Genomic DNA, 13,156 nt, shown 5'->3' with positions numbered 1-13,156 from the left:
TCTGTTGTTCACAAAGCTCCCCTCGTCCGGGACTTAATTGTTGACGAGAGGGCAGACCTGGCATGTATTACTGAAACCTGGCTGGGCACAGAAGGAGGAGTCCCCCTTGTAGAGATGTGCCCAGAGGGATTTCAGGTGCTTCATCAGCCGAGAGCCCAGGGAAGGGGTGGCGGTGTGGCTATTGTTATCCGGGAGTCTCTGTTACCTCGTAGGGTCCCTGCTCCGGAGCTTGTCGGGTGTGAGTCCTTGCTGATAAAGTTGGACCTCAAGGGTCAAGTGGGTTTGCTGCTAACGTACCTGCCTCCCAACTGCGTTGCAGCATCCCTCCCCTCGCTCCTCGAGTCAGTAGCCCAGCTGGCAGTTGAGTTCCCCAGGCTCATAGTTCTGGGGGACTTTAATTTGCCATCGCTCGGTGAACGCTCTGACGGGGCGCAGGAGTTCATGGCTTCCATGACAGCCATGGGCTTGACCCAGGTAATTCGGGGCCCAACTCATGCAGCGGGTCACATGCTCGACCTCGTATTTCTCTCGGAGCAGTGGATGTGTGATCTTGGTCTGAGGGGTAATGAGATCATACCCCTGTCGTGGTCAGACCACTGCCTACTGAGGCTTGACTTCCGGAGGCCAAACCCCCACCGTAGGGAGGAGGAACCGACCAGGTGGTTCCGCCCCAGGGCGACTTATGGACCCTTTGAGGTTCCAGACGGAGCTTGGGGTTATTCCTGATACTCTCGCCCACAGTTCGGCGGAGGCTCTGGTTGCCGCCTGGTATTCGGCGGCGTCGGAGTCTCTTGATCGGATTGCGCCACTACGGCCCCTCCGGGTCAGCGGATCCCGGAAACCTCCTTGGTTCACCGAGGAGCTCCGGGAGAAGAAGCGCCGGAGGAGACGCCTAGAGCACCAGTGGAGGTCCGATAAGTCCGAGGCGAACCGAGCACTTTTGACTACCTGCACCAAGGACTACGTCCGGGCACTAAGAGCTGCCCAAAGAACACACATCTCCGCCTTGGTAGCGTCCGCCGAGTCACGCCCAGCCGCCCTGTTTAGGATCTCCCGCTCCCTCCTCAATAGGAGGGAGGCGGGAGACCCCTTGCAGGGTAGGGCTGAGGACTATGCTCAGTTCTTGGCGGACAAAGTGGCTCGGTTTCGATCGGACTTGGACTCCACCGCAGTAGATCCAGCCGAGACACAGGAGGATTACTTGGCAAACCATCACTGGGTTGAGTTCCAGGATGTTGCCTCTGGGGATGTGGACAAGGCCATTCGAGCTGTAAGCGCCTCCACCTGCATTCTGGACCCGTGTCCCTCCTGGCTGGTTGCCAACAGCAGGGAGGTGACACATGGCTGGATCCAGGCGGTCGTGACCGCCTCCCTTCGGGAGGGGCACTTCCCCGCCGCACTCAAAACGGCGGTGGTGAGACCCCTCCTGAAGAAACCATCCTTGGATCCAGCCATTTTAAACAACTATCGTCCTGTCTCCAACCTCCCCTTTATTGGGAAGGTTGTGGAGAAGGTGGTGGCCTTCCAGCTCCAACGGGCCTTGGAGGAAGCTAGTTATCTTGACCCCTTCCAGTCCGGCTTCAGACCTGGTTACAGCACAGAAACCGCTTTGGTCGCATTGACCGATGATCTCTGGAGGGCCAGAGATGGAGGCCATGCGTCCATCCTGGTTCTCCTTGACCTCTCAGCGGCTTTCGATACCATCGACCATGGTATCCTTCTGCGACGACTGCGAGAGGTGGGGGTGGGAGGCACTGTTTTGCAGTGGTTCTCCTCCTACCTCTCGGACAGGTCGCAGTCGGTGTTGGTTGGGGGGCAGAGATCGTCCCTGAGCCCCCTAACATGTGGGGTGCCGCAGGGTTCGGTCTTATCCCCCCTACTATTTAACATATACATGAAACTGCTGGGCGAGATCATTCGGAGGCACGGGATAAAATACCACCAATATGCGGACGATACGCAATTGTATCTGTCCGCCCCGTGCCAACTCAATGAAGTGGTGGACGTGATGAACCAGGGCCTTGAGGCCGTTAGGAACTGGATGAGCGCTAACAAACTGGTACTCAACCCGGACAAGACCGAGTGGCTGTTGTGTTTCCCTCCCAAGAATTTGGCCAATGTTCCAACACTTAGGCTGGGGGGTCAAATTTTATACCCCTCAGATAGGGTCTGCAACTTAGGAGTCCTCCTGGACCCACAGCTGACGTTTGACCACCAGTTGTCGGCTGTGACCAGGGGGGCATTTGCACAGGTTCGCCTGGTCCGCCAGTTGCGGCCCTACCTAAACCGGGAGGCCCTCGCAACAGTCACTCGAGCCCTTGTGATCTCTAGGCTGGAATACTGCAATGGGCTCTACATGGGGTTGCCCCTGAAGTGCATCTGGCGACTGCAGTTAGTCCAGAATGCAGCCGCACGAGTGATAGTGGGTGCACCGCGGTTCGCCCACGTTACACCCATCCTCCGCGAGCTGCACTGGCTACCTGTCGATCTCCGGGTGCGCTTCAGGGTATTGATGACCACCTTTAAAGCACTCCATGGTAGTGGATCTGGGTACTTGAGAGACCGCCTCCTGCCGATCACCTCCCTTCGACCGATTAGATCGCACAGACTGGGCCTCCTCCGCACTCCATCTGCCAGTAAATGTCGACTGGCGACTACACGGAGGAGAGCCTTTTCTGTTGCAGCTCCGACCCTGTGGAACGACCTCCCCGTTGAGATCCGCACCCTCACCACCATCCAGACCTTCCGCACAGCCCTCAAGACCTGGCTCTCCCATCAGGTCTGGGGATAGGTTCCCAATTTACCCGCCCGAGTGTTGACTGTTGAATGCAAGTTGTGTTTTTATTATTTTCTTTTTTTGCTCACATATTGTTTGTCTCTGATCGTGCACCCCCTCCCCTTTGATTGTAAACCGCCCTGAGTCCCCTCAGGGAAAAGGGCGGTCTATAAATCTCAATAAAATGAGTAAAAAAAAAAATGAGTAAACTACAAAAATGTATAATGGCGCTCACAGTTCCCGTTGGCACTCCGCTGTTCCCTGCTGTGGTGCGGTCGTAACCGACAGTCCCAGGAGTAGACTCTCTGTGCCGGCCTGACTGGAGAGAGGCGCGCACTGTTCCCGCGCTCCTCTCCTGCGGGCCCTCCCTCGCCGCGCTGATGACGTGTGTGCGCACGGCACGCACGCCTTACCAGCAGTCCCTGCGCTCAGAAAGGGGTGGCGGCGATACAGTAAGTGAGTGTGGGCGGGGGAGATCACACGTCCCGCCCCCCCGTTCCTCCAGCACAGATTCTTTCATCCTCGGCGGCTGTGCAGGAGCCGAGGATGAATCGCATGAAATCCTGTGCGTGTCACCCCAAATGGCTACGCGTGTCAGCACTGACACGCGTGTCATAGATTCGCCATCACTGCTCTAGTGTAAGAATTTATTTTGATTCAGGAATACTCTCAAACCCTTTAAATGGTAGATATAATAAAATTCATGTGTCTAAGCATGTATGCTTGTGATTTTGGAAGGGTTAAAAACTATCAAGTGTGTACTTCTCTACTGAAATGTTTATAGAGATTATTGTGGATTTTATTTAACATTTGTTTTGATTCCCTGGGAGAAAAGAAGAGTTTTATACTAAATTTAGTTCATATTTTATTAATGTGTACTTTCCTAGATGGATTGTGATACATTTGTCTTTTTTTTGTTTTTGTTTTTTTTGTTTATTGTTTTGGATGGTAGTCTGATCTTGCTCAAATATCAGTGAATGTTATATAAATAAATATTACCTTAGCTGTTTTATGGAATTCCAGTTACGTGCTACATATTCTAAAAGTAGCAAAATCGAAATTTTTATTCTATCTTTGCAGTCCATAGTTTTATCTCTAGTGCAGTAATTTAATGACAGTTCCTTTCGAAAGAGTTCCAGTGAGTTACTTTACATTAACCTACTATAAACAGGGAGTTCTTTGCTTGTGATCACAATTGGGTTTGGAAACTTGGTAGCTAAGCAGTTGTTAAGCAAGACATCATGTGACTGCTTCACTCAATGACCGTAATCCTGGGATTCTAGCCTGATGCCTTAACCAATACACTCTGTATTTATATTAGGTTTTGAAAATGCTAGCAGTTATATCAAACAATGAAGCCTACCAAAACTGTCTCCCATTCATTTCTACATAGAAGTCTGAAAGAACAGATTTATTGTCATCTTTCTTCTTTGAAACACTAGCAAGGAAATATTGCTGAATTCTTATATTTGGCCTAAGTAAAAATTATTTAGGAGTATTATTATATTATAATACTGTATATTTTTTCCATGGATGTCAGAATGTGAAATCAAATGCACATGTACTTTTACAGTCATCCTTTTACAGAGATAGTTAGAGTTTGGTTGCAATTGAGTTATGAGGCCTGCAAAGAACTAACACTAAGGTTTTCAATAGTGACCTTAGGTTTTGCACTATCACTTGTTCCATGAGTTGGAGGCTGGTAAAGGAAAATTGATATGGTCTAGTTTGTAGTGAACTGGTTTTTTTAGGATTTTAGAGATAAGATTTGGATATTGTGGATAGTATTTATAAGAAATAATTTTACCTTTTCTTGGAAGCAACCATACTATGCGTTTATGACTGTAATGAATCTATTTAAGTCAAAATGCTATCTATTGGGCAGATTAAGTTGGTTAATGTTTCTAGCACAACCGCTCAGAATTATTTTTCTGTACAGTAAGATCTGTGCTGAAATTCAGTAGGAGAAACTGTTCCTTTAATGCCATACATCATAAATGTTTTTGTTAAGTGGAAACTGACTTGAATTCTATGAAGTATGTAGTAGTATATGAATATATCAGTATATTTGCATATTAAATAACAATTCTATTACTATCTACCCAAAAATGAGCTTCACAATGTTCAGTGATACTTAATCGCAGTCAAGTGTACATTAGAATGAAACATTATTCATCTACATTAATTAATTTAATCAATGACTTGTCACAAACGACAAGAAACATCTATGTTATTTCAGTATTATGCTCCATTGTTACCTGAAGAACTATAATCATTGTCAAAAATAAATAAAACGCAGCTTGAGCTGGAGGCCAATAGTTTCCATCATGACCTGGGACATCAAAGGCAGGTTTCTTTTTGTCATCATATTGCCAGACCCAGATTCCATGCCCTGCAGGAGGGGAGGGAGAGATTAAAACACAAATTAAACAATGGAAAAGTAAACACGTTTAACAGATACGTTGTCTGTCTTCTGAGATAACACTCTCATGATTTTTTCACTAATGTGTAAGACTAGATTATTTTAGGAATATACATTCAAGATCACTTAGGAATATAATGGTTCAGTGACAGCCATACAATTTTCGTGTAGATGGCCAAATATTTTATCATTGACATTTTCAGATAATAAAAAGGAAAGACTCTTTTCTGAAACTCAAACAAATAGTCAGTGTTAACCAAGTTCAGATAACTTGGTGCCCTTCACCAACTTCCACAGGTTCAGTCATGGCCAATGGATCCAGATTTTACACACCTGATATAAACATTTGTAAACTAGATGGATTAATGCTCTGATATAATACAGATAGCCTTTGACTTATAATCACAATTGATGGATGCCTCTAAGGTCGTAACTGTGAAAAATGTTCATAAACCACATTTTTCAGTACTGTTGTAACTTTGAACAGTCATTAAATGAACTGTTGTGAATAGAGAACTACTTGTATATGATATTTTCCTTATTAGAGACGGTAATGACTTTCTCTCTTAGGGAAAGACCCTTTATAAGATAAAACATTATAAGATAAAACATGTGTTGTGTGTACAAGGCCCATAGAATCTAGAAGAATGCAGAAACCTATTGCTTGTAGCTGGCGTGGACAATACTGAGTCAGAACAACCTTATTATTGATCATACATAATTGGTATCAGGTTGCACAAGGTTGCACGAGGAGTGGCTTTGGGGGAGAAATGATTAAATATATGTTTTAAAATCCAGTGGCAAGCTAAATATACTATTGTGAGTAATAGCAGACATCCCACTATTCTCCTGCTATATTTGTGTGGCTGTTTTTCCTATGTTTGAATTATTTTGGTAGTGTTTGAAAGACTGGAGTTCCTGGGAATGATATGTGAATTGTATACATGTATGATGAGATCTGGGAATTTTTCCAGCTCAGATTTTAATTTAAACCAGAAAAAATCCTGAATGCAAAGTAATTTGCAAAAACCTCTGATGCTTATATTCAACCTTTCTTCAGATGTCAGAACATTACTAACATCTCTTTTTAAGAGATAATTTTGTATGGCTAATTTAGGAGATTGATCCTAATTCAGTCTTCTCTTTATTGCTTTTGCTTTGTAGTTATGTTTGAATTTATGCTTCATAAAGCAGGATTGGTTGGTTTACAAAATATAACAAGACTGGGATTGTACTGTTGCTATTTAATATGTCATACATTACTTTTGGCACTTTCTAAGTGGCTAAGAATATGGCATATATATTTGAAGGAAAGAAGAAGTCTTCCTTCTTGGCCAACTAATTCAGACCATCAGAAGTAGGCCTTCAACATTTAAATAAGCCAAAAGAGGTGGTTTTAAAATATTTATTTATCTGTATTTTAATTTTAATTTTAATTTTTCTGACTTCAGTGTTTTATGCTCCATAAATAAAAGTTAAAAGAACTTACCAATAGCAGTAAATAAACACATTGCAAAAAGTATGAGGACACACCAAAGAACATCACAATTCATTTGTCTTTCAAGCTTACTGCGTTTGTAACGTGGTCCACTATTATTTAACAAGGCTTTTGTCTCATGACCTGAAAAAAAACATCTTGATTACATGATAGCATATATAAATGGAACTCAAAATGAAGGGAGGGGAAAATATATAATAAGTACAAAGATAACAGCTATAGTTTACCTGCATAGATCACGATCCCAGAGACTTCTTCTGTATTTCTAACAGTGCATCCTCGTAACAAAAGATTTTCTTTATACAATGGAACTTTTTTCCCATTCTTATGCACACTGCCAACAAGGAAGATGGAAGGAGATAATAATTTATTTATAAATAATATGTATTAATTAAAAAGAGGGAGGACGAAGATATATTAAATTTAAGCAATTTCTAAGGAAGTTCGAAAGGCTGAATTTTATATTTAGTCACACTGGCTTCTCATAATGGAAGACTTATTTCAGACTATTATATCATGGTATTTCACAAAACATCAGTGCAATATTATCTCTTTCAGAATTGTGAAACAAATAGATTATTTGGGTAATTAATCAAACTACAGGGTTTAACTTTTAAATGCATGAGAAAAAAACCATATTTAAGAGTTTTACGCTGGGCTATCGACTAGTGTAAGATAAAGAAAAAGGAAGCTCAAAGCAATGTAAAGAATTAACTCCTAACAAATACAGACTAATGCAAACTAAAAATTAGGACTTTTGGGGTTGCAGTTCTTCTCTGTTCATTAAAACAGAGTTTTTGAGACTTCTGTATGAATCTGAAAATATAAAAAGGTGTGGCTGCTTTTGTGGCTAAGAATTGCTGAGTTAGAAGGAGGTCCTTCTAAATCAAACCAAAGTCTCTATGGTTAACAAAATCACAATCAACATTTACAGAATATTGGCTAGCTGTAGTAGAGTTTGGAAGCAACCAGCATAGCTAGAGAAGCACTGACTTCATTTGAACTGATAGAGACACTTTTTTGCTGAGGTTTTGTGAGGACACTTTCACAGTTCTTTTTGGGAAATCAGCAAAACGTGAACCACTGAAAATCTGTGTTTGCTGCTGAAATTTGGTAAAGACCTTTAGAAAGGACCCTTTGAGAGCTATATGAGGCCACAGAACATAGCTTAGAACAAAGTAACCTGAAAGAGGGCAATCGTTTTTCTGACAATCATATGGATCAAGGAAAATGATAGAAAGCCACTTTGATGCTAGAGACGTCAGCTTTATTTATTAAGATATCATCTCGGGAACAACAGCCAAACTGATGATGCATCACATATTGCAGCAGCTCATAATTCATTTAGTTTTTAAGAATTCAATGTACTGCTGCTTAAAAAAAAACTATTCTCCCCACAGTATTGCATATACTTATAAAGTCCCCAAAAGGTGCAATCATAAAAATATAATGGTAAGAAAAAGAAAGAAAAAAAGGATAAGATCGTAGACCAATTCTCTTACAAACTAGTTCTTATATTGGTCTGCTAAAGGCTTTTTAATCTCACATAATGGTTGCAAGGTTCAATAATCCTTAAAGTTCATAGGTACCGGAACAATTTATCACTCAAAACAATGTTTACAGAAGCCTAAATCATCACGGTAGCTTGTGAAACTGAAGAAACAGGCTGCTGGTTGTGACCTCTATCTTAAATGCTTGACTGACATAGGATGGGTTTTGCCCCTATACTTTTTGTTACTCTGTTCAGAGATGGCAGATACTATAGCATTGTGTTCACAGGATGTGCTTCTTCTTCTTCTTTTTAACCATGAAAGTTATATAAGCAAGAGAGTGAGAAAAGTAAGAGAAAAAAGGAGTCATTAAAATAGAAAACTGATTATCAATCAGAATAGAGCTGGAAGGAACTTTGGAGGTCTTCTAGTCCAACCCCCTGCTCAAGCTGCAAACCCTATACCGTTTCAGACAAGTGAGTTCAGTGATGAAACACCCACAAGCTGTTCCACTGGTTAATTGTTCTGTTAGGAGGTTTCTCCTTACAATCCCTGATGGCATCTCTCTTTGATTAGTTTCTATCCATTATTTCTTGCCCTGCCCTCTGGTGCTTTGGAAAATAAATTGACCCCTTTTCTTTGTGGCAGTCCTTCAAATACTGGTATGTTGCTATCATGTCACCCCTAGTCCTTCTTTCCTCTAGACTAGCCAAACCCAAATCATTCCTCATATCTACAGATATTTAAAAGTATTCAGCCAATCATTATTAAGTCATTACATTACTGCTATCACTCAGAATAGCAGTGTCTCAATATCTATGAGGCTGCTACAAAGAAGAGGGGGGGGGGAATCAACCTTTCCTCCAAAGCACCTGAAGACAAGACAAGAAGCAAGGGATGGAAACTAATCATGGAGAAAAGCAACCTAAAACCAAAGAGAAATGTCCTGACAGTTAGAACAATTAATCAGTAGAACAACTTGCTTCCAGAAGTTCTGGATGCCCCAACACTGGAAATTTTAAGAAGAGATTGAATAATTAATTGTCTGAAATGGTATAGGATTTCTTGCCTGAGCAGGGGGTGGACCAGAAGACTTCCAAGATCCCTACCAACTCTGTCATTCTGTATTATTATTTGGATCCTTTCCTAGCAACGAAACAACAAGATACATTATAAGTGGGGGGGGGGGGTTTGTAAAAATTTAAGTATTTCATTTAAATTAGCAAACAGGTTTTAATAGATATTTTAAAAAATATCCAACACTGTGTTATAGTAGGGAAATTCCACTTTAAAGTAAATCAAAACTACAGGTGAAATTGTAAATTATACTCACATGAAGCCTCTAAACCTACGTATATCATTATTGGGTTCTTCACATTCAATGGTGCTGGCAAATTTCATGGGATCAAATTCAGAATCCTGCAACAAAATTAAATAATGAGGATTATTTTATATGTCAGTGTCATCCACAGATAACAAGTGTGATTGCTAGTCTGAGGAATCTATTTCTCTATTTGTCGTACTGCGGAGCCCAGTTGAGATTCCCAAGTTCCCAAAAAGAATAAGCAATGTCAACTTCAGTATCCAGTTATATCACTGGGAGCTTAAAAGAATATGAGAACCTTATCTGTAGCCTCTTTGCTACACTCTGTGTGATTTCTAGTATAGTAATGGCGACTAAGGAAGATGAATTATTCTAGAGCAGATAAAGGTAAAGGTTCCCCTCACATATATGTGGTAGTTGTTCCCAACTCTAGGGGGCGGTGCTCATCTCTGTTTCAAAGCCAAAGAGCCAGCGCTGTCCAAAGACGTCTCCATGGTCATTTGGCTGACATGACTAAACCTTCCCACCAATGTGGTCCCTATTTTTCTACTTGCATTTTTACATGCTTTCGGACTGCTTGGCTGGGACAAATAACTCTGTTATGCAGCACTGGGGATTTGAACTGCCGAACTGCTGACCTTTCAATCAACAAGCTCAGCGTCTTAGCCACTGAGCCACCATGTCCCCAAATACTAGAGCAGATTCTATAGGCTTATCTGAGACTGAAAAAAATAGTTGTAGATATGCCCAAGCTGTACTTTCAAAAGGGTGCTCTCCTTTATGTATTTATTTATTAAGTAGATGGCAACAAACCAAAAAGATATCACAATCAGCAAAAAAAGTGCAATAATTCCGAGGGGAAAAAGCAGGCAATACTGGCTTCCAGTATTAATTTCTGCTCCTGCCTCACCTTTCCAACCAAAGCAAAAGATGGGTATTTTTTTTAAAAAAAAAATCAGGTTTATCAGGAAAGTTTAAGAAAAGGTTTCTGCTCTGTACACTGGCTGCACAAAGAAGATTAATTAATTAGCAAACAACTTGGGACTAGATTATTTATTCCATTGCTAGCAAGATGAATTGGCTGAGGATGGCGTTCACTTCACTATTAACTCTGCTCCTCCCTTCGCTCAGGAGGCAAACTTGTGCAGAAACCCTCCAAAATAAAGTTGCATTTGAAGTGGCTTTGCTACTGATCAAACAAAAAGCAATTGAGGAAGGGCAGGCTTGCTTCACTAATACGTCTAGAGAAGTCCAGATGCTACATGAATTGCAAAATATACAGGCAACCCAAAGTAACTGGACAACAATGTAATATCAAAGGCATGTTTAATCAACCTATAAGAGCAGGAGCTCAGTGACTATCACCTCACAAAATTCAACAGGATTTTGAACTGTAAGTATTTTCCCTGCACACCTATAATTATTTAAAGATGTCTAGCCCCTCAATGTGGGTTACCAAAAAATAAAAACATATCAGATAATATTAATTACAATAAAATGCCTATTAATTTAGAACATTCCTCTCTCTTTCTGTATAAATAAATATACACACTTAAAATTACTCAAAAAGCAGTCTCACAATATCTGATAACGGATTCATCGTGCACAGTTCTCTTTTTTTTTAATTCCACCCTGTTAAATCAGGTTTTAAAAAAATCACATTCTTGTGTTTCACTATTACCTAACAGAAATGGAGATACAAAGCTTGAAAAAAAAAGCTTTAAAACAAGATTGCTGTGGAAGAATTCAGTACTCTAGGCTACGTTTGTTGACTGCTGGCTCCTGCAATTTGGCAGTTTGAATCTCACCAGGCTCAAAGTTGACTCAAACTTCCATCCTTCTGAGGTGGGTAAAATAAGGACTCAGATTTGGGGGGCAATATGCTGACTCTATAAACTTCTTAGAGAGGGCTGTAAAGCACTGTGAAACGGTATATAAGTCTAAGTGCTATTGCTATTACAACTACTACTCCCTACTACTATAAGGAGTAGTCCATTAGCAGCGATATTAGCCACAATAGCTTTATTATTATTGGTACAATACTGTTATTACTACCTCCAATTATTATTGTGATATTTCAATATATTCTGGAGTTCAAATTCACGGGAGATACAATGTATATGCATAACAGCAATCAGGGGCATGCTTAGGCTTTTACTATCAAGGTCTGTTTGTCAGCCTCCTGGTGACAAATTGCTGGATTCAACAGGTCTGCAGCCAGAGCCAGCACTGCTGTTTTCCCATGCTTTTCCATGAAAAACAAGCTATGTGAAAAACAGAGTAAAACTACTAACTATCTTGGGAATGAAGTTTGTTTAGGATTATCTATAAAGTTCGTTGACTTTCCTAGGATAGCCTTTGCATTAGAAGTACACATTTGTTAAACATCTAGTACTGACTTGCTAAGACATTTTGCAACATGAGATCCCAGGGGAGGAGGCCTAGTAGTAGATCATCTTGCCTTTACACGGAGGAAGTATACAATTCTAATAAACATAAAGAATTTACATTTCCCCCAAAAGTACACTAGTAGAACACCACATGCAGCCATTTTATACACTAAAGGGACTCAGTACTGTATGTTTTTCAAAGTATGCACCTATTCTGACAGAAATTTTGCTTAATATCTTTGAAATCACACTCAAACTAAAACTGGACTGTCAAAGAAAATAATTAGGAAGACTGAAAATACCAACATTTGGTAATAATAGCTTCCAAATATTTAAATTCAAAGAAGGCTGCAATGGAATCTAGTACCAGATATATCAATGCACCATTAATTTAAAGAATGCTAACAGAAGCTTTCTGAAAAAAAAACCCCATAATTAGTACTTCCCAACTGCTTTGTGCTAACTCAGGTACATTAACTTTATATTGTAAGTTATACATATATTATAGAATAATTCTATCCCAATTAACATTTAAAATTCTTCTTCATTCCCTAGCTAATTAGGCTCAAGCTGGGACTTGCCTTGTATGTCTATGACAAACATTTACTTCCTATTTTCAGGCTTTGCTAGCATGCCTTCACAAGAGACTAAATATCACTTTTGTTTAGAGGTGTACATTTAAATATCAACATAATAACACCAATTATGAATCTTCAGCAAATCAGTTTGTGTGTGGGTGTATGTTTATTTTAAAATGCTTAAGATGTGAAATAGTTTTGCACTCGCTTTATACAGTACACAAATTTGCAAGACAAACACTGCAAGACAATAGTCTGAATTTCACCAATCAATGTCCAGGTGTTTTTCTGTATGGATTCCATCACTATTACTGTCTATGCATCAGGCTAGAAAGTGGGAGACCATGAGTTCTAGTCTTGCCTTAGCCATGAAAACCAGTTGGACAACTTTGGGCCAGTCATTCTCAGTCTAACCCACCTAACAGGGTTGTTGTTGTGGAAAAAATAGGATGATGGTGTACTGGATATGTTGGTGTCCCGAGTTATTTTTAAAAAAATAATAAAGGTCAGATACAAATAAACAAATAAAATTTATTTATCATTTTGCTGATGTAAAAGAGATATATTTTTTTATATCTACAGCCTGCCAGTTCAACCTATTATGAAATGTTGCTTTAGAAAAGTCTGTCTTACTCTGACTTTGCTCTCCTTTTGGTTCCAAAAGGTTTTTCTTCTTAT

General features: G+C 40.6%; 1 protein-coding gene across 2 annotated transcripts in view; it reads right to left on the bottom strand.

Moving 5' to 3' along the window:
- The window catches only part of ATP10A (ATPase phospholipid transporting 10A (putative)), a 145,620-nt gene that overhangs the window by 49,699 nt on the left and 82,765 nt on the right, over positions 1 to 13,156 (bottom strand). For both annotated transcript variants that reach the window (XM_032226578.1, XM_032226579.1), the window contains exons 3-6: positions 9,520 to 9,605; positions 6,924 to 7,030; positions 6,688 to 6,819; positions 5,035 to 5,168 (exon numbers count right to left, since the gene is read on the bottom strand). In XM_032226578.1, the coding sequence (XP_032082469.1) occupies positions 5,035 to 5,168; positions 6,688 to 6,819; positions 6,924 to 7,030; positions 9,520 to 9,605 (459 nt within the window). The remainder of the gene's footprint in view (positions 1 to 5,034; positions 5,169 to 6,687; positions 6,820 to 6,923; positions 7,031 to 9,519; positions 9,606 to 13,156) is intronic.

The sequence above is a fragment of the Thamnophis elegans genome, chromosome 11 (assembly GCF_009769535.1).
Source record: "Thamnophis elegans isolate rThaEle1 chromosome 11, rThaEle1.pri, whole genome shotgun sequence".
NCBI classification, from domain to species: Eukaryota; Metazoa; Chordata; class Lepidosauria; order Squamata; family Colubridae; genus Thamnophis; species Thamnophis elegans.
The sequence above is the reverse complement of the archived record's forward strand: the minus strand, read 5'-3'. Positions and strand labels throughout refer to the sequence as shown.